This window comes from Symphalangus syndactylus, chromosome 11, assembly GCF_028878055.3.
Source record: "Symphalangus syndactylus isolate Jambi chromosome 11, NHGRI_mSymSyn1-v2.1_pri, whole genome shotgun sequence".
NCBI lineage: Eukaryota > Metazoa > Chordata > Mammalia > Primates > Hylobatidae > Symphalangus > Symphalangus syndactylus.
In genome coordinates, this window is record NC_072433.2 from 120,862,717 (window position 1) to 120,889,813 (window position 27,097).

General features: G+C 44.4%; 1 protein-coding gene across 8 annotated transcripts in view; it reads right to left on the minus strand.

Moving 5' to 3' along the window:
• Window positions 1-6,627: 6,627 nt before the first annotated feature.
• Window positions 6,628-27,097, minus strand: part of ADAT1 (adenosine deaminase tRNA specific 1) — a 32,430-nt gene continuing 11,960 nt past the window's right edge. For 3 of the 8 annotated variants that reach the window (XM_063612435.1, XM_063612434.1, XM_063612433.1), the window contains 4 exons: window positions 24,704-24,849; window positions 24,085-24,184; window positions 18,634-18,720; window positions 6,628-8,400 (listed from right to left, as the gene is read on the minus strand). In XM_063612435.1, coding sequence (XP_063468505.1) covers window positions 8,151-8,400; window positions 18,634-18,720; window positions 24,085-24,184; window positions 24,704-24,849 — 583 coding nt within the window. In that variant the 3' untranslated portion in view covers window positions 6,628-8,150. Of the gene's footprint in view, window positions 8,401-14,280; window positions 15,552-16,074; window positions 18,721-24,084; window positions 24,185-24,703; window positions 24,850-27,097 lie in introns of those variants that run through there. The other 5 variants (XM_055299581.2, XM_055299583.2, XM_055299582.2 and 2 more) reach the window with 3 other exon arrangements.

Here is a 27,097-nt window from a genome sequence, read left to right on the forward strand (position 1 = left end):
TGCTCTCCTTGCTACAGCGAAGAGTAACCTTTCTAAAATGTAACTTCATCTTAGCACCCATCTCTCAAAATCCTGAAGTACAGAGTGGTCAGGATAAAACTACTCTCCTTTGCAAGGCACTCAGAGTCCTCCCTGCTGTGACCTTCAGCCTCATCCCCAGCGACTCCCATACTCCACTAGCCCAGCCATGCTGTGCTCTCACCTCTAGCCTTTGATTATGATGTTTCTCCACCGCAAATACCCTTCCCTCTAAACTGTCCCCACATGCACCCCCAATTCTTTTTGCTTGCTATCCACTAATATTTCCCCTTTACCAGTTCTTTGCTAAGAACCCTGCGCCCTTCTCCCAGGTTGGGTATTAGACGTTTGTCACAGTCATCCTCACACTGCGCTCTTCCACCGTGAAGTCACTTGCCCATCTTTCTTCATCTTTCTTTACTCAGGAGCAACATGAGGACTCTCCCTTATCCTTGTACCCCTGGTGCAGAGCAAAATGCATGGCACATTGATGGCATCCAGGCGGTGTATCACTGCTCTTACCTGGAGCTGAGCCTACTTAACAAGCACCGACACATCTTACTTTTGCAGCAGCAGCTGAAACACACTGGCCCCAAAGAGGCCATGAGGCAGGCTTGTGCAGTCCCAAAGGTGGCCAGAGGATCTCTTTCAAGGAGAATTTGGAAGGAGGCAATATAAATGTTCTTATTCTCAAAAGACTCATTCTTCATTAAACAGAAAAAAGGAAAGCCTTAAAATGTACAACTGATTCCCTTTTTCATCTTTATTTCTTATAGTTTAGATATTTGTCCTTGCCCAAATCTCATGTTGAATTATAATCCTAAATGCTGGAGGTGAGGCCTCATGGGAGGTGTTTGGATCATGGGACAGATCCCTCATGATTGGTATTGTTTTTGTGATAGTGACTTTTCACGATATCTGGTCATTTCAAGGTGTGGCACCTGCCTCCACTCTCTCTCTTGCTCCTGCTTTCACCATGTAAGACGCCTGCTCCCACTTCACCTCCCATCATGAGTAAAGCTTCCCGAGTCCTCCCCAGAAGCAGATGCTAGCACTGTTTCCTGTACAGCCTGCAGAACTGTAAGCCAATTAAATCTTTTTTTTTTTTTTTTTTGAGGCGGAGTCTCACTCTGTCACCCAGGCTGAAGTGCAGTGGCGAGATCTCTGCTGACTGCAACCTCCACCTCCCAGGTTCAAGTGATTCTCCTGCCTCAGCTTCCTGAGTAGCCGGGATTACAGGTGCCCACCACCACTCCTGGCTAAATTTTTTTGTATTTTTAGTAGAGACAGGGTTTCACCATGTTGGTCAGGCTGGTCTTGAACTTCTGACCTCAAGTGATCCGCCAACCTTGGGCTCTCAAAGTGCTGGGATTACAGGCGTGAGCCATCTTGCCCAGCCAAATGTCTTTTCTTATAAATTACCTAGTCTCAGCTATTTCTTTATAGCAATGCAAGAACGGCCTAACACACCTAAAACCTATCCTGGTGGCTGACACTGAGGAAGCAAAGCCACAGTTAGGTCGGAGGATCCACATACACCTCTGTGATCGACAACTTTGCTCCTTCACCTGGAGCTGTTGCTTCCAGATGTGGGATGGAGCAGTGCAAACACGTGTGCAGACATCTGGTGTGCAGCACGACACTCTAGAAACATCTGCCCAATAGGCTTCTCCTGAGGACAGTCACGTTTATTAGCAAAAGCTCTGGAAATTGGGACTAGCAAATTGGAAGGAGTCACTTAGAAGCTGGCAGAGAGACGACTTCGGCTGGAGTTTCCTAAGCGCTAGTCACTGCATGTGTGGTAGACAGCCCTCCTGTACCTATCACAACCCCATTGCCAAGTGGGCAGAGCTGCCCTCATTTCAAAGGTGAGGACACCAGCACTCTGAGAATGAAGTTATCTACCCAACGTCACACAAGTAGCACATCCTGGTGCCAAAATTCACACTTCGGTCTAATGCCAAAACCCATCTTTATTTTGCTAGTCCAGACAGTGAGAATTAAAGGCCTGTGTTTGAATGTGGTCCACAGACATGTATATAAATATCTAATTTTCTTGCTTCTCCTGAAAAAATTCTTAAGATCTAGCAACAATCAGCTAGAACAACAACAAAAACGGTTCCAGTTCATTCCACCTGCCTTAAGTTTCCTGCTCCTGAAAAGACTGGGTTTGTGACCATTGCACCATAGTCTACATACTATCATTTATTTATTTTTGAGACAGAGTCTCACTCTGTCACTCAGCTTGGAGTGCAGTGGTGCAATCTCGGCTCACTGCAACCTCCGCCTCTCGGGTTCAAATGATTCTCCTGTCTCAGCCTCCTGAGTAGCTGGGATTACAGGTTTAACTTGCCCAGCTAGTTTCAATATGTTTTGTTTTTTGGAGAGAGAGTCTCTCTCTGTCATCTAGGCTGGAGTGCAGTGGCACGATCTTGGTTCACTGCAACCTCTGCCTCCCAGGTTCAAGAGATTCTTGTGCCTCAGTTTCCCAAGTAGCTAGGATTATAGGCATGCACCACCACGCTCAGCTAATTTTTGTATTTTTAGTAGAGACGGGGTTTCGCCATGTTAGCCAGGCTGGTCTGGAACTCCTGACCGCAAGTGATCCCTCCACCTCAGCCTCCCAAAGTGCTGGAATTATAGGCGTGAGCCACCGTGCCTGGCCTAGTTTTTATTTTATTTTCAGACAGAGTTTCGCTCTTGTTGCCCAGGCTGGAATGCGATGGCGCAATCTTGGCTCACTGCCACCTCTGCCTCCCAGGTTCAAGAGATTCTCCTGCCTCAGCCTCCCAAGTAGCTGGGATTACAGGCGCCTGCCACCATGCCCAGCTAATTTTTATATTTTTAATAGACGTGGGGTTTCACCATGTTGGCCAGGCTGGTCTTGAACTCCTGACTTTAAGTGATCTGCCCACCTTGGCCTCCCAAAGTGCTGGGATTACAGGTGTGAGCCACCGTGCCCGGCCCATTTATTTTAGAAAATAATTCCCTCAAAGTATATACAAGCAAAATACTAAGCCATGTGGGCCCTTGTTGTTTGGGCTGCTATAACAAAACACCATAGACTGAATAGTTAATAAACAATATGGCTTTATTTCTTACCATTCTGGAGGCTGGGAAGTCCAAGATCAAGGTGTGATTTGGTGTCTAGTGAGAGCCTGATTCCTGGTTTATAGACAGCCATCTTCTCATTGTGTCCTCACATGGTGGAAGAGGTAAGGAATTTCTGGCATCTCTTTGATAAGGACATTAATCCCATTCATGAGGGCTCTGCGTTTTTTTTTTTTTCTTTTTTTGAGACGGAGTTTTGCTCTTGTTGCCCAGGCTGGAGTGCAATGGCGTGATCTCAGGTCACTGCAACCTCCTTCTCCTGGGTTCAAATGGTTCTCCTCCCTCAACCCCCTGAGTAGCTGGGATTACAGGTGCCCGCCACCACACCCAGCTGATTTTTGTATTGTTAGTAGAGATGGCGTTTCACCATGTTGGCCAGGCTGGTCTCGAACTCCTGAACTCAGGTGATCCACCCGCCTCGGCCTCCCAAAGTGCTGGGATTACAGGTGTGAGCCACCGGGCCTGGCCGGGCTCTGCTCTTAAGACCTAATCACCTCCCAAAGACCCCACCTCTAATACCATAATTCTGGGAGTTACGATTTCAACATAGGAATCTGGGGGGGGACACAAACATTCAGACCACAGCAGCTCTCATCTTTCATGAAGGAGGCACAGAGCCGGGCTGCACCACCTACCTGCTTTAGCACAGGTGAGTGAGCACTGTCATCGGAGCTGGTTTAAACTGGACTTGCCACTCCATCACCCCAAGGCTGCCTTCTCCCACTGTCAGCTGGCTTCACAGCCCAGCAGTTACCGACATGTTAGTAAAGAAGGACATTCACAGCGGCACTGGGTAAGCTGAAGAACAAAAGTACAGCATAAAAATGCCAGCTGAAAAGGCATTCACTGGAGGTCAAAGCGGTTCACAAGAGGCAGCAATAAACAGGGAAGTTGATGAAACTTTGGGTTAGGGGGATGCAGGTCCTGAAACTTACATTAAGAAGAGCTCTTTTCTTTCAATTAAAAAAATCGAATTCAGAGCAAACGGGTGAACTGGACTGAGTGTGCCTCTACTGTTGGGTAAAGCTTAGTAATACTGCCCACAGTATCATTTCCCAGAGATTTCTTGAGAGGTTGCACAGAAAGGTCTTGTTGTTGAACTGAAGAAAGATGCTGGGAATGGCTCTGTGATCCTGCTCTGTTGTCAGGTTGGTTTCACCAGCAAGGGGCCCACCGTACCTCTCCTGTGGAGACACTGCTTAGTTTCAATGTGCTTTTCATTCTCTTGGCTGCCTGAGCAAATGGCCATCACTGTTTCCATTGTGAGCTCTTCCCCTTTGGGAGCTGAGCCCAAGTACAGGGAACATGTGCTGGAGACCAACATTTGGCAGCCTGGGTCCCACTTGGAGTGACTTTCTGCCACTCCCTTTCCTCCCACAGAGACATTTTCCTGCATTTGGTCACTGAAAAGCAGTGCCGGACAGGCTTGTTCTAAAAGCTGATTCCTAACTGTACTGGCTCATATGAATGAGGGGCCGAAAATCCATACCCAAATTCAGAGCCCAGGTTACTAGATTGAGGCAAAAGTTATTTTCAGGCCGGGTGCGGTGGCTTACACCTGTAATCCCAGCACTTTGGCAGGCAGAGGCGGGAGGATCACCTGAGGTCGAGAGTTCGAGACCAGCCTGACCTTCATGGAGAAACCCCATCTCTACTAAAAATACAAAATTAGCCGGGCATGGTGGCACATGCCTGTAATCCCAGGTACTCAGGAGGCTGAGGCAGGAGAATTGCTTGAACGCGGGAGGTGGAGGTTGTGGTAAGCCCAGATCACGCTGGTGTACTCCAGCCTGGACAACAAGAGTGAAACACTGTCTAAAAAAAAAAAAGTTATTTCCATCCCTCCCTTGTCACCAACATGACTGAGGCCATATGTAGTCACAGCAACAATGGGCAGTTTCCTAGAGAAAAATTCTCTTTGTATTATCTATCCAATTAATAATTTTTATGAGAATCCTACCTAATAGTTGAAAAAAACTGAGCATCCTAAATGCGAGGATCTAATTTTGTAGGACAGATGAGAAGTTATAAGTAGAGGTTAAATACTTTCCCCACATCCACATAGAAGTTAGTGGCAGAACTGGTACTAGGACACAATTGCTTGAGTATCTAGGCCCAGTTTTATTCTACTACACAAAGTAATAAGGACCATGTTTTTGTTTTTTTGCATTTTAAATTTGAGGTATAATTACATAAAGTACACGAACATTAACGTGTAGACTTAATTTGGACAAATGTTTACACCAATATAATCAATGCTCCAATCAAAACACAGGATGTTTCCATCACCCAGAGGGTGCTCCTGTGCCTCTTTCTACTCAACCGCCTGCTCCCCATCCCCCACCACATCAGGCAATAACCACTCGTCTGACATCTATCCCTTTTTATTTATTTTGGGTCCCCAGTTTTAAGAAATAAAAATTGAATTCAAACAACTTTGCCTGAAACTCTTAAGTCCTTACAGAATTTTCCTACCACTTTTGGACCACAGGTATAAAGATTTGTTTTGGATTCATCTGGGTGGTGTTACAGAAAGTCAGTCTCAGCCCCAGTACAGACACGTTTAGGTTTAAAAGGATTCACGTTTATAGAATGTGAAGGTCAACAATTCTTCAATACGGGGTATTAAAAAAACTACTCTTTCTGGAAAATAAATGTGCTTTGTCTAAAATATCTGCCTCCTTGGCTGTTTCTGTATCCAACCATTCCTTCAGGATAGCTGCCTATGGGAAGAGCTGCTTGAGCTCTTGAAAGTAAGCACTTATATACTAAGTATTTTTCCAGTTGGAAGCTGTCTCCTGGTTTCAATAGCTTTTCTGCTGCGGTGGGACTCATTTTAACAGCTCCTCTGGCTTTCCCAGACACCATCTCAGGAGCCAGTGGCAGTTGAAAAGACAACACTGTCCTAAGCCATTTAACTAGCCAGGAAGGGAACTGGGTTTTAGGAGCTGGAAAATTTTGGCTAAGGCTTGCTCAGAACATTGTCTTAAATCCAAAAAGTCTTGCCAAGGTCCAGGTGGAGGCAGCTTTCCCCCAGCCACAGACACTACCAAATCAGACAGGGCTTGCATTTCTTCCGACCAGAGGCACTGGCAGCCAGGGTCGGTCATTATCTCCATAGCAGCCTCGTTTCCCCAGACAGTGAGCTCATGCTTGGCGCTGATCAACTCCATAAAACAAGGCATTTAACCCTATGCAGAAATGACGACATGAAACCTATACACACAATTATTTAAATCAAGCCAAGTTTTGAAAATTATGAAGAAAATACAAATTATGCAACACAGTCATAACATTAGAACCCACTTATGGGCACAGAATAAACAGCAATGCTGAAAGTGTAAACTTCCCTGAAAGAGCCAAATTCCAGACGACAGTAATTCTGTGGAATTCAGCTGCCTAAAGCAGCTTGTGAGGTTCCTCTTCCCTATGCAACATTGCCTCTACGTGTTTTCTGGTGTTAATGCAGTTTAAAATACAGAAATCTTTTTCCATTAATTTTTACTTCATTTAAAAAATTTATTAAAAAAATAGGCATATATTAACATGGTTCAAAATTTTAAAAGGGTATTCAGTAAAAAGTCTCTCTCCCACTCCTTGGACCCCAGCCATCCTTTTTCCTGTTTGATGACTGGTTTCTTGTAAGTCGATTCAGAGATACTTTAGTATATACAAGCTAAACAGTTACATATCTTTCATGCTTTTTTTTTTTTTTTTTGAGACAGAGTTTTGCTCTTGTTGCCCAGGCTGGAGTGCAATGGTCTGATCTCGGCTCACCGCAACCTCCACCTCTAGGGTTCAAGCGATTTTCCTGACTCAGCCTCCCGAGTCAGGCATGGGATTACAGGAATGCGCCACTATGCCCAGCTAATTATTTTTAGTAGAGACGAGATTTCTCCATGTTGGTCAGGCTGGTCTTGAACTCCCAACCTCAGGTGATCCGCCTGCCTCGGCCTCCCAAAGTGCTGGGATTATAGGCATGAGCCACTGCGCCCGGCCTCTTTCATGCTTTTTTAATATAAATGGCATGGTTGTAATGCTGTTCTGTGCTTTGCTTTCTTTGGATTCATTGTATTTAGAAATAGAACTTAGAAGATACTTAAAACAAGCAAAATTATATGTTTATTTAATCTTTGACCCAATAATCCCACTTCTAAGACTATCCAAAAGATACAGTGGCAAAAATACAAATTGTTGTATATATGATATGGATTTATGACTACTGCTAGAGGGAAGAAAAAACCAGGGAGGGGACAAGGATGAAAGACCTCTCTGAATGTACCTTTCTTCAAAGAAAACTAGTTCTAGCCAGGTGTGGTGGCTCATGCCTGTAATCCTAGCACTATGGGAGGCCAAGATGGGAGGATCGTTTGAGGCCAGGAATTAAAGATCAATCTGGCCAACACAGTGAGACCCCGTCTCTCTTTTTTAAAAAACAAACAAAGGGGCCAGGCGCAGTGGCTCACGTCTGTAATCCCAGCCCTTTGGGAGGCCGAGGCGGGCAGATCACGTGGTCAGGAGATCGAGACCATCCTGGCTAACACGGTGAAACCCCGTCTCTACTAAAAATACAAAAAATTAGCTAGGTGTGGTGGCAGGCGCCTGTAGTCTCAGCTACTTGGGAGGCTGAGGCAGGAGAATGGTGTGAACCCAGGAGGCGGGGCTTGCAGTGAGCTGAGATCGTGCCACTGCACTCTAGCCTGGGCGACAGCAAGACTCCGTCCCAAAAAAAAATAAATAAAATAGAATTAAAAAAATAAAAAACAAAACCAAACTAGTTTCAACTTTGGAATCATACAAACATTTTACATAATTTTTAAAAAGGCATCCCTAAAAACTGAAAGTAAAATTATGTACAGATTTGCAGCAATAACTAGAGAGGAACTATTTCAAGTGACTTTAAAAGACAATTGTTAGAAGCAGGGTTTCTTAACCTCAGCACGACTGACATTTTGAGCCAGATAATTCTTTGTAGGGAGTGGGGGTGGGGACAGGGCAGTTGTCCTGTGCATCATGCGACGTTAGCGGCATCCAAGGCTCAGTGAGCTTCTATAATTGGCAACACCTGGCACACACTGCCATACATCATTGCTGGGAGGATTAAGTGCTGTCTGTGCGACACCACTGGGGGAGTGTTTTAAAATACAGGTTTTAGGTGGCCTGATGTGGTGGCTCATGCCTGTAATCCCAGCACTGTGGGAGGCCAAGGTGGGAAGATCGTTTGAGCTCAAGCATTCGATACTAGCCTGGGCAACACAGCAACACACCCGTCTGCAAAAAAATAAGATAAAAAAATATAAAATACAGGTTTTATTATTATTCAAGTATGGTGAGGGCAATAGATCAGGTGACTGCCACTGAGAAGAAAGCTTGTTACACTTACAGATTCCAAAAGGGGCATGGCACGCCACAGGGACCCACACTGGAAGCCCAGGTTCAGTGAGGAGGCAGAGAGAATGAGGCGATCAAGTGCAGTAAGAGCCTTGTGATCCTCATGGGAAGGAAGGGGCAAGGCCGAGTAAGGAGCCTGGCAAGTGTGAATAATTTCAGCAGACTTTGGGGCCTAGGGACTGTCCCTAGCTTTCTGGTACCTGGCCCTGTGGTGATTAGGGCAGGTGGATATCCCAGAGTATGGGATATTGGCCCAGAGTATGAGACGTCCTGTAAAGGAGAGGTTGGGGTAGAGGCTCCAGATAGGTTGGTTTACATATGAAAGGAACAGTCATAGGTGAGTCATTTACTCTCTCCAGGAATTGGCTAGCCTTGGGAGGAACGATCTCCCCACCGAGTGAGCAAGGCCCCTCCCATGTCAAAGAATCAAACATGCACAGTTCATATCGAGGGTACAGCTGGAAGCTTGTGCTTGTTTTCTGCTAGACTTCGCTCATGCACCTTCTCCGTTTGCTGATTTTAAACTGTATCCTTTCACTAAAATAAACAGGAATGATGTGTATAACAGCTTTTCTGAGTTCTGTGAATCTATCTTGTGAAACATCAAACATGAGGGTGGTCTCAGGGACCCCTGACACGGCTGCTAGAACCATCAGGTGGAAGGTTGGTGGGGTACTTTATAATGGAAAAGACCAGACTGACACCACAGACCCCATTGCTCAGTCACAGCAAGTGGAACCACCAGATGTCACGTTCCTCTCGATATGATGCAAAACAAAGATACAGAGTCACTCAGGAAGTACTCATGTCAGATCAACTGCACCTGAATCTAATCAAGCCTCTTTGTGTAACTGCACATTTATAGGAAATACTGGGGAGATAGGAATCTTTAAACAACACTGGGAGGAAATGAGCAGTGAAATACAAAATATGGGAAATTCTACAGGACAAAAAAACCCATCTTTCAACACAGAAAAAAGGGTAACTGTTACAGATTTAAAGAGACAAAAGACCTATCAATCAAATGCGCAGTGTGGCTCTTATCTAGATATTAATTTGAACAAATAAACAGTCAAAATACATTTTTGAGACAATATGGGAAAACTGAGCAGACTACATATTAGATATTAAGGATATTAATTCTGTTGGGTGAAATACAATGGTTAGGATTTGCTTTAAATGGTCAAAGAAAAAAATATTGCAGGGGACGAGGCAACAGATCAAACAAGAGCAGCAATAAAGCTGATGTTTGTTAAGTTTGGGTGATGGTTCAGGGAGTCCACTGTGCTAGTCTATATTTGTGACTATTTAAAAATTAAAAATAACAAGTTCAAAAAAGAAAATGTATTTAAAAATTAGAGGGCCGGGCGCGGTGGCTCACGCTTGTAATCCCAGCACTTTGGGAGGCCGAGGCGGGCGGATCACGAGATCAGGAGATCGAGACCACGGTGAAACCCTGTCTCTACTAAAAATACAAAAAATTAGCCGGGCGTGGTTGCGGGCGCCTGTAGTCCCAGCTACTCGGAGGGGCTGAGGCAGGGGAATGGCGTGAACCCGGGAGGCGGAGCTTGCAGTGAGCCGAGATTGCGCCACTGCACTCCAGCCTGGGCGACAGAGTGAGACTTCTGTCTTAAAAAAAAAAAAAAAAAAAAAAAAAGAAACAAATCTGGCCGGGCGCGGTGGCTCACGCTTGTAATCCCAGCACTTTGGGAGGCCGAGGCGGGCGGATCACGAGGTCAGGAGATCGAGACCACGGTGAAAACCCCGTCTCTACTAAAAATACAAAAAAATTAGCCGGGCGTAGTGGCGGGGGCCTGTAGTCCCAGCTACTCGGAGAGGCTGAGGCAGGAGAATGGCGTGAACCCGGGAGGCGGAGGTTGCAGTGAGCCGAGATTGCGCCACTGCACTCCAGCCTGGGCGACAGAGCGAGACTCCGTCTCAAAAAAAAAAAAAAAAAAAAAAAATTAGAAGCAGGTATCAGCCAAATATAGGTTAAGAAACATTAGTAAAATAAAAATCCTTTCACTTGCCGTTAGAAATGAAAAACAGTAAAAACACATTTTATAAATGTATGAAATGTGAGAGCCTGCCAACATTGCAGAGATGTGATTTTAAGGCACAGATGAGATTTTAAACTTGGGTTTTAAAAGATTAAAATAAAATGTAGGATGGTTTAAGCACCTACTTTTAGCTCTTGAGAAAACAGGTACAGTCCAAAGTGAAGCTGCCTTTAGTCTCTAGCCTTCAGGGTTTTTTTCTAGTGTCTATTCTGAAGTCTAAATTTGTTTTTTTGGGGGGTGCAAATTTAACATAAAATTTAGGCATAAAAAAAATTATCCTTTTACGTTTTAATGTAAGTCTTTATCCTTTAAAATAGGATCTCATAAAAGAGAGAGATGCATCATCCTTTAGAAAAAGCTCCTGCCAGCCCAGGTGTACCAGCTGCTGTCATAATGTAAGATTTGGGGCCAGGCAAAAGAAACTGATTAAAGCAGAATATTGGAGACTGTGGCCTTCAAGTAGTAATATTTTTGCTTTTTTTTTTTTTTTGAGATGGAGTTTCACTCTTATTGCCCAGGCTGGAGTGCAATGGCACAATCTCGGCTCACCACAACCTCCACCTCCTGGGTTCAAGTGATTTTCCTACCTCAGTCTCCCGAGTAGCTGGGATTACAGGCATGTACCACCACGCCCAGCTAATTTTGTATTTTTAGTAGAGATGGGGTTTCTCCATGTGGGTCACTGCCTTTTTTTTTTTTTTTTTTTTGAGACACAGTCTCACTTTGTTGCCCAGGTTTGAGTGCAGTGGCGCAATCTCGGCTCACTGAAACCTCCACCTCCCAGGTTCAAGTGATTCTTGTGCCTCAGTCCCCCAAGTAGCTGGGACTACAGGCGTGTGCCACCACGCCCAGCTAATTTTTGTATTTTTAGTAGAGACGGGGTTTTGCCATGTTGGCCAGGCTGGTCTCGAACTCCTGGCCTCAAGCTATCTGCCCACCTTGGCCTCCCAAAGTGCTAGGATTACAGGTGCCACTGTGCCTGGCCTTCTTTCTTTCCTATCTAAAAGGATTTCTTATGGAAAAAAATTCAAGGATAACTTCTTATGACATACATGTATTATTTCTGTAATTAAAAAAACATTTTAAGAATATATGCTCACTGGCTGGGTGCAGTGGCTCACGCCTGTAATCCCAGCACTTTGGGAGGCTGAAGCGGGCGGATCACGAGGTCAGGAGATTGAGACAATCCTGGTTAACACGGTGAGACCCCATCTGTACAAAAAATACAAAAAATTAGCCGGGCGTGATGGCGGGCACCTGCAGTCCCAGCTACTCCGGAGGCTGAGGCAGGAGAATGGCATGAATCCGGGAGGCAGAGCTTGCAGTGAGCCAAGATTGTGCCACTGCACTCCAGCCTGGGCAACAGAGCGAGACTCCGTCTCAAAACAAACAAACAAACAAAAGAATATATGCTCACACAAAAACTTGTACACAAATGTTCATAGAAACCCTGTGTACAAGAGCCAAAAAGTGAAAACAACCCATATGTCCAACAACTGATGAATGGATAAACAAAACATTTATATCCATACAACTGATTTTTATTCCATAAATAGTAATAAAGTACTGATTCATGCTACAACATAAATCTTGAAAACACGTTAAGTGAAAGAGGCCAGTCACAAAAGACCACATATTGTATGATTCCATTTATATGAAATGTTCAGAATAGACAAATCCAAAGAGACAGAAAGTAGATTACTAATTGCCCTGGGGTAGGGGGCGTTGAGGAATGGCAAGTGAATGCTAATGGATTCTGCAATGGGTTGAGTGGTGTCCCCCAAAACTTCATGTCTACCTGAAACCTCAGAATGTGACTTTAGTTGGAAAGAGTCTTTGCAGATATAGTTAGTTAAAACGAAATCCGACTGGATTGGGACAGGCCCTAAATCCAATTACTGGGGTCCTTATAAGTAGGCCATGGAAAGACACAGACACAGGGAAGAAGGCCATGTGAGACACAGACACGGAAGGCCATGTGAAGACAGAGGCAGAAACTGAAGTGATGCAGCCACAAGCCAAGGACTGCCAGGAGCCATCAGAAGCTAAGGAGGAGGCATGAAAGAGGCTTCTTTAGAGCAGCAGTCCCCGAGGCACAAAAAAGTCTTCCTTAGAGCAGCAGTCCCCAACCTTTTTGGCAGCAGGGACTGGTTTCACACAAGACAATTTTTCCACAGATCCAGGGGTGGGGATGGGATAGTTTCAGGATGACTGAAGTGAATTACATTTACTGTGCACTGTATTTCTATTATTATTACATCGTAATACATGATGAAATAATTATACAACTCACCATAAGGTAGAATCAGTAGGAGCCCTGAGCTTGTTTTCCTGCAACTAGACAGTCCCATCTGGGGGTTATGGGAGACAGTGACATCATCAGGAATTATATTCTCATAAGGAGTGTGCAACCTAGATCCTTTGCATGCGCAGTTCACAACAGGATTCACACACTCCTATGACAACCTAATGCCACCGCTGGTATGACAGGAGGAGCAGCTAAGGCAGTAACGTGAGCGATGGGAGGCAGCTGTAAATACAGATGAAGCTTCGCGTGCTCACCCGTTACTTACCTACTGCTGTGTGACCTGGTTCCTAACAGGCCACAGAGAAGTAACGGTCTGTGGCTCTGGGGCTGGGGGCCCCTGCCCTAAAGCTTTTAGAGGAAGCAGAAGCCCCACCAACAACCTGTTTGGACTTCTAGCCTCCAGAACTGAAAGGGGATACATTTCTTTTCTTTTTACTTTTTGAGACAGAGTCTTGCTCTGTCATCCAGGCTAGAATGCAGTGGCACGATCTTGGCTCACTGCAACCTCCACCTCCCGGGTTTGAGAGATTCTCCTGCCTCAGCCTCCTGAGTATCTGGGACTATAGGCGTACGCCAATATGCCTGGCTAATTTTTGTATTTTTAGTAGAGACACGGTTTCACCATGTTGGCCAGGATGGTCTTGATCTCCTGACCTCGTGATCTGCCCACCTCGGCCTCCTAAAGTGTTGGGATTACAGGTGTGAGCCACTGCACCCGGCCAGGAATACATTTCTGTTGTCTTAAGCCACCCAGCTTGTGGTACTTCGTTAAGAAACAACTCTAAGAAACTATTACAGGCACAAAATTTGTGATGAAAATGTTCTAAAATTGATGGTTGCACAACTCTGTGGATATACTAAAAAAGTCTCACTCTGTCACCCAGGCTGGAGTGCAGTGGCGTGATCTTGACTCACTGCAACCTCTGCCTCCCAGGTTCAAGTGATTCTCCTGCCTCAGCCTCCCAAGTAGCTGGGACTACAGGCGTGCACCACCATGCCCGGCTAATTTTTGTATTTTTAGTAGAGACGGGGTTTCATCATGTTGGCCAGGCTGGTCTCGAACTCCTGACCTCAGGAGATCCACCTGCCTCAGCCTCCCAAAGTGTTGGAATTACAGGGGTAAGCCACCGTGCCCGGCATAAAAACTTTTAAATTGTATACTTTAGTTGGGTGAATTTTATGGTCTGTGAATTATATCTCAATACAACTGTTATTTAAAAATATTTATAGCCACAAAATGCTGAAGAACTAATAAGGACCTTGAGTAACCCCAACATGAGAGCTTCCATTTTCAGTCAATCATTCAAGGTTTGAAGTTGAGTGTTAAACATTCGATGTTAAAACAGAATTGGCTGCTGGGTCTGTTGCTGATTTGCTGCAGGGCCTTTTGGCTTCTTCTTCTTTTTTTTTTTTTGAGATAGGGTCTTGCTCTATCACTCAGGCTGGAGTGCAGCAGTACAATCTTTGCTCACCACTACCTCCACCTCCTGGGTTCAAGCAATTCTCCTGCCTCAGCCTCCTGAGTAGCTAGGATCACAGGCACGCGCTACCATGCCCGGCTGGTTTTTGTATTTTTAGTAGAGACAGGGTTTCACCATGTTGGCCAGGCTGGTCTTGAACTCCTGACCTCAAGTGATCTGCCTGCCTGGGCCTCCCAAAGTGCTGGGATTACAGGCCTGAGCCACCAAACCTGGCCACCTTTTGGCTTTTTGGACAGAACTCTTTCAATTGTAAGTCAAAAAACCAACACAAACAGGCTTAATCAAAATAACAATAGGAATTTGTCTCACATAATTGAGATATCTAAACAGTGTTACTAGATCTTTAATTCTCTTGGCTGTTTCCTTTGTTGCCTTCATTCTTTGCTGGCTTTCTCTAGGTAGTAGGAAAAGATGGCCACCGGCAGTCCCATGACTATGTGATCCTTACAGCTCCAGATCAAAACAGAGAGCCTTTCCTGATACCTCTGAGAACAATTCCAGGGTGGTCCAGGCCTGGCTCACAGGCTATTCCTAGAGCCAGAGAGTAAGGTTAGCTTCAGCCAAGTCTGAGGCACAGAACAGGATCACTGAAGAATGGGAAAAGAATGGCTCCCTGGAGAAAGAAAGGCTGGGAATACAAAATATATGTTCGCTATGCTAGGCAAAGCTGTAAAACTTGCAGAGTGTCAAACATCATTTCAGCTCAATAAATATATGCTGAATCAATGTAGGAACCCATAAAACAGAGCTGCTGCAGAGTACTTTGAAAGCATCACGTTCCAAACTCTGATTTCATATTTTAGAGAAGCAATAAAACACAATGGAAGTCAGATACTGAGGTCATTAGTGAGGTGCCATTTTAGCAGAGAGCTACTTCAATCAAGTATAGCCTGCTCTAAGTTCCAGATTCCATCTGTACTACACAACAGAGATGCAACGCTCAGAAAGAATGTTCCCTGATTTAACTACCAAAAAAGCTAAGACTTGTCCTGCGTGGAGGAAGGCAATTCAGGATGAAGGGTCCTGCTACCAGAGCAAACATTTCCTTCTCACTTGAACTGGTGATAATCTGGTGGGTTTCTGATCCAGGATCCAAACGCCTGCTTCCGGAGTGTGCTCCAGGCTTCCTGGTAAGAGGACGCAGCCTCCTTGTACTCCTGGTAGGTATCCAGCTTCTGCACCCTAATGCACACAGGCCACCAAATACACAGGTTCTCACTGAATAGCCCACCCTGGGGGCCACCAGACACCTGAGCAAGCAACTGGACAGACTTGTAACGAGAGACTTAGGAAGAGAAGGAGTTCAGTATGCTTTTGTGAAAGTTGATCATACAAACTACATTATTCTTGTCATACTCAACTAAAACAGAGTTGAGAAGCCGGGGTAAAAAACACTCAGGGCGCATAACATTGCTCCAAGAATGCACTCTCTGCAAGCCTGGCTGCTAAAACTGCCTGCCAGTTTTATCTAACAGCTACTGAACCAACCTGCTGCAGACTTTAAGAATAGTTTTACCCAATGCCATCACTTGGCAGCTCCTCACAACTTTACTCACGCTAATGAACCTTCTTGAACAATATGTTACATTTCTTTTTCGAAAAATAAAACCTCTAACCTTCCCTTTGTTCTTCAGACATATTGAAGACCACCCAGTCTGTATGTCTTGAATTTCTTGTAACCCAAATAAAACATTAAATTCAGAGATTTGTCTTTACATTTTTATTTTGACTTTTGACACTTTCCTAGAGCAACTCTGTCTCCTTTGTAGGGAATTCACGAGAAAGCAACATGAATTAAAACATTTAAGAATGAACAGAATTCTAGGTTTCTATGGTCCTAGTGGAATCAGATAAAATAAAAATAACTGTCTACATTTTTGGTTTAAAAGTTTTCTAGGCCAGGCATGGTGGCTCACACCTGTAATCCCAGCACTTTGGGAGGCTGAAGAGGGCGGATCACCTGAGGTCAGGAGTTTGAGACCAGCCTGGCCAACATGGTGAAACCCCATCTCTACTAAAAATATAAAATTAGCCGGGCGTGGTGGCGGGCACCTGTAGTCCCAGCTACCTGGGAGGCTGAGGTAGGAGAATCACTTGAACCCAGGAAGCGGAGGTTCCTGTAAGCTAAGATTGGACCACTGTACTACACAGCCTGGGCAACAGAGCGAGACACTGTCTCAAGAAAACAAAAAAAAAATAGTAACTACCAGTTATCAAAACCCTACTACAAACCAGGCTCTTGGTCACATGCAACACTTCCCTTAATTGTCTCAGCTACCCTGTCTCAAAAACAAACAAACATACATGCCAGGTGGTGGCTCACGCCTGTAATCCTGGCACTTTGGGAGGCTGAGGCGGGTGGATTGCCTGAGGTTAGTAGTTCAAGACCAGCCTGGTCAACATGGTGAAACCCCGTCCCTACTAAAAACACAAAAAATTAGCCAGGCGTGGTGGCGGGTGCCTGTAATCCCAGCTACTCTGGAGACTGAGGCAGGAAAATCACTTGAACCTGGGAGGCGGAGGCTGCAGTGAGCTGAAATTGCGCCACTGCACTCCAGCCTGGTTAACAGGAGCAAAACTCCGTCTTAGAAGTATCTCCCCACCTAAATTCAGTTTTGACATATACAATATATGGAAACCATCAGATTTGACATATAGAATATATGGAAACCCAAGAAAGAAGCCAACTGACCACAGACGCATCACTTCTTCAGTATGCGTGATGGCGATGCCTCTTCATATAGAAGTTGCTAGCTACTCCTTAGTTTCCCCACTGTCATATAATGAAGGATTCACTTGGTCTTTGTCACCAGTTCCTGGGAGCCTCTAAGCTTTGGAGTTTCTGGAAGTGTCTTTGTCCTGCATGGTAGATCTCTCTGATCACACGTGTTTTTTTTTTTTTTTTTTTTTCTTGAGACAGAGTCTCGCTCTGTCGCCCAGGCTGGAGTACAGTGGCGCAATCTCGGCTCACTGCAAGCTCCGCCTCCCGGGTTCACGCCATTCTCCTGCCTCAGCCTCTCCGAGTAGCTGGGACTACAGGCGCCCGCCACCACGCCCGGCTAATTTTTTTTTTTGTATTTTTTTTTAGTAGAGACGGGGTTTCACCGTGGTCTCGATCTCCTGACCTCGTGATCCGCCCGCCTTGGCCTCCCAAAGTGCTGGGATTACAAGCGTGAGCCACCGCACCCGGCCCTGATCACACGTGAGTTTATGTTTAACCAGGTGACTCATGGTGGGCCCCCGGGATAGTTTCTGGATGATATTGGCCATGCCGGAAAGACCAACCATGTAGAAAATTAGGGCTCTGAGACACATGATATCAGTTTGAACTCTTGGGAGAGGAGGGGGTTGGAGATTAAGTTCAATCACATCAGTTGGCCAATAATTCAATCAATTATAATAGCTAATGAAACTCCAACAAAAACTTTGGACACTGATGTCCGAGTGAGATTCCTGGTTGGTGATGCGCAGCAATGTGCTGGGAAGGTGACGTATCCTGAGGACATGGAAGCTCTGCCTTTGGGACCCTCTCATATCTTACCCTATATCTCTCTCCTTTTGGCTAGTACTGATCTGTAGCCTTCATAATAAAACTTTAATGGCAACTATAGTGCTTTTCTCAGTTCTGAGAGATGTTCTGGTGAATGACCGAACATGAGGGGGAGTGGAGACACTCAAATTTGTAGCCAGTTGGTCAGAAGTATGGGTGGTTTGGGGCTTTCCTTAACTTGTGGTAGTTGTCTGAAATGAAGACAGTTTTGTGGGAACTGTGTCCTACACCTGTGAAACTTCACCTAACTCTAGGTGGTCACTGTCAGAATGTTACTGCACCCACCTACTTGTTCCCAAGAGTGGTTTTAAAGTTCTTTTAATTTTTGTTTGAAGAGCAATTTAAGTCATGGAGCTGCAAGTTCAAAAGGAAAAGAGAACTAACACTTGTAACAGAATATATTGCTCTTAGAGCACTCCCATTTCCACAGCGATCTCCATCCAGAGGTGGAATCAAAGGAGGGCCTGGAATGGCCAAGGCTCAGTTCTATCCTTAGTTTTTTATAACTCGATACCACCAAACTACCCATCCTCTGCATCTCAGATCATGCACGTATCTGCAAATAGGGCTATGGGGAAAGAAGAACCTGTGGTCAACAATAAGTGCCATTGGCTTGCTGAACCACCACTCCTGCCAAAGCTTCTTGCTACTCAGAAGCCAGAATCAAAACAGTTGTCTTCCTAAATATGAGAAAACATAGGTCAACAGCATCACCTGAGGGAGTGTGGCCACTCGTCCCTTGCAATTCTGCTTAGCAGCTTCTGGAATGATCTGAAGAGTTCCACTTTGCTGATTTGGGATCTGTTTGGAAAAAGAAGGCAAAGATGATTTATTAAGTGTTTAGTATGTTCCAAGCCCCTATCAAAGATGCCAGGCTTCATGTGGTTTTTAGGTTTGAAGGTGCCAGAGCCCCTCATTTTCACTTGTACTTGGTGAGGAGAAAATCCAGACCTGGATGTCTGATTAGGTTGAGGTACAAAAATGAGTCCAACCTTAAGAAATGTCATCAGCAATGGGATCATTAAAGTGACAAGCCCAAACGGGTACCCTGAGGTGCAATTACGAAATTTTGCCCCAGGATATCTGTAAGACACTTCTGGCTAAATCCTTTCAAGAGAGCTGGCCCCTATGGGTTTACAAGAAATGGAAAGCTTTGTTTCAGACACTTGAGTGCTGTTCCCTGTGTGAACTGTCATTATAAAATCCACTTGGACGAGCCACCTAAGGCAGAATCCCTGGACTCCTGCCATGGGCATCACAGGCCTTTGGAGACCAAGCGTTTGCTCCTAAACAACAAAATTCTGGGTGGAGGTCATGGTTTGGAATACTTAAGGAAGTGAGTGTTGACTCTTTATGAGCCCACCCACAACTTCGTGGTTGCCTTCCTTTCCCTCATGTATACAATTCATGAGCTGCATCTAGAAATTGGGAAATGCTGTGTGTACCAACAATGTGCAGTCTCACTTTTACACACCACACTCTGCATCATCCTAGCAGACTGCACCCTCAGCTTGGACACAGTGACCATCACTGCTACATGTAAAATAGGGAATTATGGAGTCTGCACAAAATCTCCCTCACCTGGCTGGAAACTAGCCTACTTCAGGAATTGCTGCTTAAAGGGGAACCCTGAGCCCTCAGACACTGCTCTCCCAAGGCCTTAGCTGGAGTGGCTGCTGGCACTCAGGAAGATGAGGCCACTTTAGCATGAAAACAAAGCAAAAATTAATGGAACTCTCATGAACAAATTAAAGAAAAACAATATAATTAGGGATGGCCAGACACAGTGGCTCATGCCTGTAATCCCAGCAGTTTGGGAGGCTGAGGTGAGTGAGCAGATCACCTGAGGTCAGGAGTCTGAGACCAGCCTGGCTAACATGGTGAAACCCCATCTCTACTAAAAATACAAAAACTAGGTGGGAGGGGTGGCGCATGCCTGTAATCCCAGCTACTCAGGAGGCTGAAGCACGAGAATCACTTGAACCCAGGAGGCGGAGGTTGCAGTGAGCAGAGACTGTGTGCCAGTGCCCTCCAGCCTGGGTGACAGAGTGAGATTCTGTCTCAAAAAAAAAAAAAAAAGAAAAAGAAAAAAATACACACACACACACACACACACATACATATATATAATTATGGGGAAAATATATGCAAAGAAAGCATTTAGTAGAATTCAACATCTTTTGATTAAAAACCTTTTGGTAAACTAGGACTCGGGAAGAGTACTTAAATTTATAAAGGGCAACTATAAAAAACCTATAGCAAATATATGTCCTTAAAATCAGGAATAGGACAAGGGGTACTTGCTATCACAGCTTTTATTCAACATTATACAGAAGGTTCTGGCCAGCAGGACAGAAGAGAGAAGTGAAAAACAAAAACCAAGTCATCATCTGCAGATGATTTTGATATTGTCAGTTCTAGTCAACACAGTAAGAGAAATAAAAGGAACAGAAGACTGGAAAGAAACACTACAGCTGACCCTTGGACAACACAGGTTTGAACTGTGTGGGTCCACTTACACATAGATTTTCTTTTGCCTCTGCAACCCCTGAGATAGCAAGACCAAACCCTCTTCTTCACCTCCTCCTCCTTAGCCTACTCAACATGAAGATGATGAGGATAAAGACCTTTATGATGATCCACTTCCACTTAATGAATAAATATATTTTCTATTCCTTATGATTTTTTCTCTTTTTTGCTTTTGAAATGGAGTCTCATTCTGTGGCCCAGGCTGGAGTGCAGTGCCGTGATCTTGGCTCACTGCAACCTCTGCCTCCTATGTTCAACCAATTCTCCTGCCTTGGCCTCCCAAGTAGCTGGGATTACAGGCACATACCACCACGCCTGGCTAATTTTTATATTTTTAGTAGAGACAGGGTTTTGCCATGGCCAGACTGGTCTTGAACTCCTGACCTCAGGTAATCTGCCTGCCTCAGCCTCCCAGAGTGCTGGGATTACAGATGTGAGCCACAGCACCTGGCCTATTCCTTATGATTTTCTTAATAATATTTTCTTTTTTTATTTTGCTTTATTGTAAGAATACGTATATAATACACATAACATACATAATATGTGTTAATTGTTTATGTCAAGGCTTCTGGTCAACAATAGGCTTGATGTTTTTGGAGAACCCAAAGTTATATGCAGATTTTTGACTGCAAGGGGGGTTGGCACCACTAACACCCACATTGTTCAAAAGTCAGCTGTATTTGTATATGATGATCAATATTTAAAAAATCCCAAAAGAGGCTGGGTGTGGTGGCTTATATCTGTAATCCCAGCACTTTGGGAGGCTGAGGCGGGTGGATCACCTGAGGTCAGGAGTTCAAGATCAGCCTGCTCAACACGGCAAAATCCCGTCTCTACTAAAAATACAAAAAATTAGCTGGGTGAGATGGCAGGCGCCTGTAATCCCAGCTACTGGGGAGGCTGAGGCAGGAGAACTGCTTGAACCTGGGAGGCAGAAGTTGTGGTGAGCCAAGATCGCACCACTGTACTCCAGTCTGGGTGCTAAGAGTGAAACTCTGTCTCAAAAGAAAAAAAAAAAGAAAAAAAAATCCCCAAATCCCAAAAGAATTCCCAGACAAATTAGTAGAATTATTATTCTTTTGGGTTTTTGTTGTTGCTGTTGTTTGTTTTTTAGAGATTGGGGGGGGGGGGGTGTCTCATTTTGTTGCCCAGGCTGGTCTCGAACTCCTGGCTTCAAGCAATCCTCCACCTCAGCCTCCCAAAGTGTTGGGATTATAGCAGTAGAATTATTATTCTAGTGATAATGGTAAGGTTAGTGTTTTTATCTAGCAACCAACAGTAATTGCCACAAAGAGGAACAAAAGCTTAATTGCAACAGTAATAACCAGAAAATGCGATAAAAAGCTACGTAAAATAGCATCTGTGATAGCCATACTCCAGAATGGTCCCCAGTGATTCTTGCCTCCTGGTATTCATGCCCCTTAGCAATCCCCTCCCATACTTAATAGGGCTGATCTGAATAACCATTAAGATATTATAGACTCTGGCTTCTGAGGCTAGGTCATGAAAGACACTGTGGCTTCTGCTTTGCTCTCTTGGATTGCCTGTTTTGCAGGGAGCCAGCCACTGGGTCGTGAAGCTGAATACTCTGGCAGCCTTGTGGAGAGGCCCTTGTTATAAGGAACTGAAGCCTCCTGCCAACAGCTGACACTGACCTGTCAGCCATGCAAGGGGACCATTTTGGAACTGGATCCTTGAGCCCCATTCAAGTCTTCAGATGACTGTAGCCCTGGCTGCCATAATGGACTGCAATTTCATAAATTGCTGAGCCACAATTACTTAGCTAAGCTCTTCCTCAATTCCAGACCCACATAAACCATGTGAAATAATAAATGTAGATTGTTGTTTTAAGCTGTTATTTTGGGGGTAATCTGTTATATAGAAACAGATAACTAATATACATTCAAGGAATAAATCTAATACAAGATGTGAAACATTTATATAAAGTAAGCTATAAAACTTACTGAAATATATGTAAGAAGACCTCAATAAGTTAACACTCAAAAACTACCAGTTATAGGCAGCACACGGTGGCTCACGCCTGTAATTCCAGCACTTTGGGAGGCCGAGGTGGGCAGATCACAAGGTCAGGAAATCTTTTTTTTTTTTTTTTTTTTTTTTTTGAGACGGAGTCTCGCTCTTTCACCCAGGCTGGAGTGCAGTGGCGCGATCTCGGCTCACTGCAGGCTCCGCCCCCCAGGGTTCACACCATTCTCCTGCCTCAGCCTCCCTTGTAGCTGGGACTACAGGCGCCTGCCATCTCACCCAGCTAATTTTTTGTATTTTTAGTACAGACGGGGTTTCACCGTGTTAGCCAGGATGGTCTCGATCTCCTGACCTCGTGATCCACCCGCCTCGGCCTCCCAAAGTGCTGGGATTACAGGCGTGAGCCACCGCGCCCGGCGCCACAAGGTCAGGAATTCAAGACCAGCCTGGCCAACATCGTGAAACCCCGTCTCAACTAAAAATGCAAAAAAAATTAGCTGGGTGTGGTGGTGGGCATCTGTAGTCCCAGCTACTTGGGAGGCTGTGGAGAGATAAATGGCTAATAAGTACATAAAAAGATGCTCAACACTGTTTGTCATTAGGGAAATGTAAATGCAAATCAAAACTGTAATGAGGCTGGGTGAGATGGCTCTCACCTGTAATCCCAGCATCTTGGGAGGCTGAGGCGGGTGGATCACTTGAGGTCAGAAGTTTGAGACAAGCCTGGCCAACAGGCGAAACTCCTCTCTACTAAAAATACAAGAATTAGTCTGTGTGGTAGTACATGCCTACAGTCCCAGCTACTAGGGAGGCTGAGGCAGGAGAATCACTTGAACCCTGGGGGCAGAGGTTGCAGTGAGCCAAGCCAAGATTATGCCACTGCACTCCAGCCCAGGTGACAGAGCAAGACTCTATCTCAAAAAAAAAAAAAAAAAAAAAGAAAAAGACTGTAATGAGATACCATTTCATACCCACTAGAATGACTACAATAAAAAAGGCAGTAACAAGTACTGTAAAGGATTCAGGGTAATTGGAACTCTCATACATTGCTGGTAGAACGTAAAACGGTACAGCTGCTATGGAAAATAGTTTAGCAGTTCCTCAAAAAGTTAAACATAACAATTACCATATGACCCAGTAATACTACTCCTGGGTACACCCAAGAAAATTGAAAACTTATGGCCATGCAAAAAGTGCTACATGAAATGTTCATAGTTCTGCACAGCAGCACTATTCACAATAGCCAAAGAGTGAAACAACCCAAACGTCCATTCATGAATGAATGGCAAACAAAATGTGGTATATCCACACAATGGGATATTATTCAAGTCACGAATAGTAATGAAGTACTGATACAGCTACCTCACGATGTACCTCCAAAACACTACGCTAAGTGAAAGAAGCCAGATACAAAACATCATACACTGTAGGATTCCAATGATAGAAAACGTCCAGACTAGACAAATCCACAGAGATAGGAAGTAAATTAAGTAAATCAGAGGTTTCCAAGGGTTGAGGAGAGGGAGGGATAGGTAGTTACTGCTAATGGGTATGGTTGTTCTTTTTGGGGTAATAAAAATGTTCTAGAATTAGATAGTGGTAGAGTGTGAGTTCACAGCCACCATCTCCTCCTGTCCCAATATGCTGTACCTTGCCTGAAGGCTTCCAATTGTTTTCTTTGTTGTTCCCTGTGGAAAGCCATTGGCAGTAACATCCAAAGGCTGCTCAGGAACTGCACTCCAGCTGATGGCTATGAAAAGATAAGATTCTAGGGTTAAAACTGTTCAATTTCTTGTGAAAGTCAGAAGTATTTAATAAAAATATCTCTCTGACTCTACAGACCCATGAGAGCTGATTATGATGTCACAGAGAATGACTGCTACTGGGATGCTTGGCCTCCAGGGTACAGTAGTCTAAGTGGTTCATAATTCATTATTATTATGATAGCTAACAATCACTGAGCATTTATTATTTGCTGGGCACACAGGAAATGCATTAAACAGAATTTCTCACTGAATCTTCCCAATAACCCTGATAAATGATATTCTTCTAATCTGAAGACAAAGAAACTGAGGCCAAGGGAGGGTAAATAACATGCCAGGGGTCACAACAGCATAAACCTGACCCAGTATGGGTGTCTCTAAAGCCCGCACTACTGGCCACTAGAGTGGTGAACTGCCTTCCTAGGCTGCGAGGATGCAGACCCTCCGGGGCCACTCTCAGTCAGGGGAGCAGTTACTCCAGGGCAGGTCTAACCCGGATCTCTTACCTGCCCCACAAGGAACAAGTCGACCTGGGCTGTCAGCCCTTTTTGCCTGCACTGCACAGCGGCTCTGTTCAAATAGTAAATCTGACTGCAGTATTTTTAGTTCTTGAACTCCGAAGCCTTTTGGTAAAGCAGATACATTCTGACACCTAAATGTAAGGGAAAATGCATTCAGTTTAGGTGCATGCCTAGAGAAAACAGTATCTGGGACTGTGGCTCACATCGTCACCCCTGAGCCTTAGCAGGTGTGGGGATTTGTTTATTTATTTGGGCAGACAGTGTTCCAGAATAGAATCAAGATTGTAAGAACCTCATGGCTGGAAGAAGATCCTTCTCCCTCAGTCTGCAGGGATAACTAAGAATCAAGTCAACATCCTTCAGGGAGGTAACACCAAACTCCATTCCTGATATAGGCTTTGAGAAACTTGAAAAGTTTAAGCAGAAACATTAATGTGTTGGCACCTGCTTCCTAGGGAATCCTTCAAACACACCAAAACCCAAAATTATCCTATAATATAAAAGCTTCATTTTTTTCTCTTGTATGTTTGAACAAACTAGAAGCCAACATGATGCCGGTGTAGAATGAAGCAGATAGCAACTGCAAGTACCAGAATAGGAAAAACAGAAAACATCCCGGGCACAGTGCCTAGGGTTGGCTTTTTAAAAAAAAAAAAAAAAAAAAAAAAAAAAATCTTTATAGGGATATAGTTCACATACCATAAAATTTGCTCATTTGAAGTGGATAATTCAATTGTTTTTAGTATATTCATAGAACTGCACAACTATCACGGTAATGTAATTTAAGGAATTTTCATCACCCCAAAAAGAAACCTCGTACCTATTAGCATTCACTCTCTATTCCCTGGTAACCACTTAAATTTCTTGTTTTTTTGAGATAGGGTCTCTGTTGCTCAGACTGGAGTGCAGTCGCATGACCTCGGCTCACTGCAACTTCTGCCCCCTGGTCTCAAGCAATCCTCCCACCTCCGCCTCCCAAGCAGCTGAGACTATAGGCATGCACCACCATGTCCGACTAATTTTTAAATTTTTTGTAGAGACGGGGTTTTGCCATATTACCCCGGCTGGTCTTAAACTCCTTGGCTCAAGCGATCCTCCCACTCCAGCCTCCCAAAGTGCTGGCATTACAGGCATAAGCCACAGCACATAGCCTGTGGTAACTACTAAGCTATTATCTGTCTTTATGGATTTGCCTGTTCTAGATATTTCACATAAATAAAATTATACAATATGTGATTTCTTTCACTTAGCAGTATGTGTTCAAGTTCATCCATGCTGCAGCATGTAACAGTACTTCAGTCCTTTTTATGGCTGAATCATAGTCCATTGTATGGATATATCACATTTGATTCATCCATTCATCCCCTAATGGACTTTTGTCTTTTTGTCTATTATGAATAATGCTGTTGTGAATATTTATGTACAGGATTTGTTATATACATATATACTTTTTTTTTTTTTTTGGAGACAGGGTCTCCCTCTGTTGTCTAGGATGGAGTGCAGTGGTGAAATCTCAGTTCACTGCAGCCTCAACCTCCCGTGGCTCTGGTGATCCTCCCACATCAGTTCCCCATGCAGATGGGACTACAAGTGTGTGCCACCATGCCTGGCTAAGTTTTGTATTTTTTGTAGAGACAGGGTTTCCTCATGTTGCCCAGGCTGGTCGTGAACTCCTGGACTCAAGCAATCTGCCTGACTTGACCTCCCAAGATGCTAGGATTATAGGCATGAGCTACTGTACCTGGCCTACTGGTGTGAATGTATGTTTTCATTTATTTTGGGTTGTACCTAGCAGTGGAATTGCTGGACCATATCTTGAGGCTTCACATTTGATATGGACCTACGAGTCGCCCTGGCCATGGCTTTGCCCTGCCCTAATTTACTACAGCATTGAGTTTGGCTGCCTCCTTTAGGGAGACCACACTTGAGTGGTCATCCTTTGACTTTTAACTTTAAAAAAATTAAAACTAATGTTTAGGGCTGGGTGAGATGGCTCACACCTATAATCCCAACACTTTGGCAGGCCAAGGTGGGAGAATTACTTAAGGCCAGGAGTTCAAGACCAGCCTGGGTAACCCAACAACACCCCGTCTCTACAAAAAAAATTTAAAAATCAGCCAAGTGTGGTGGCTTGTGCCTGTAATCTTAACTATTCGGAAGTCTGAGGCAGGAGGATCACTTGAGCTCAGGAATTGGAGGCTGTAGTAAACTATGACTGTACCACTGCACTCCAGCCTGGGTGAGACCCAGTGAAACCTTGTCACTACAAAAACATTTTGAAAACCCCAAACTAATGTTTAGGGTTAAAAAAACATACATAATGGCAATGTATGTGCACTGTAGAAAAATTAGAAAATATAGTAAAAACAAAGAAGAAAA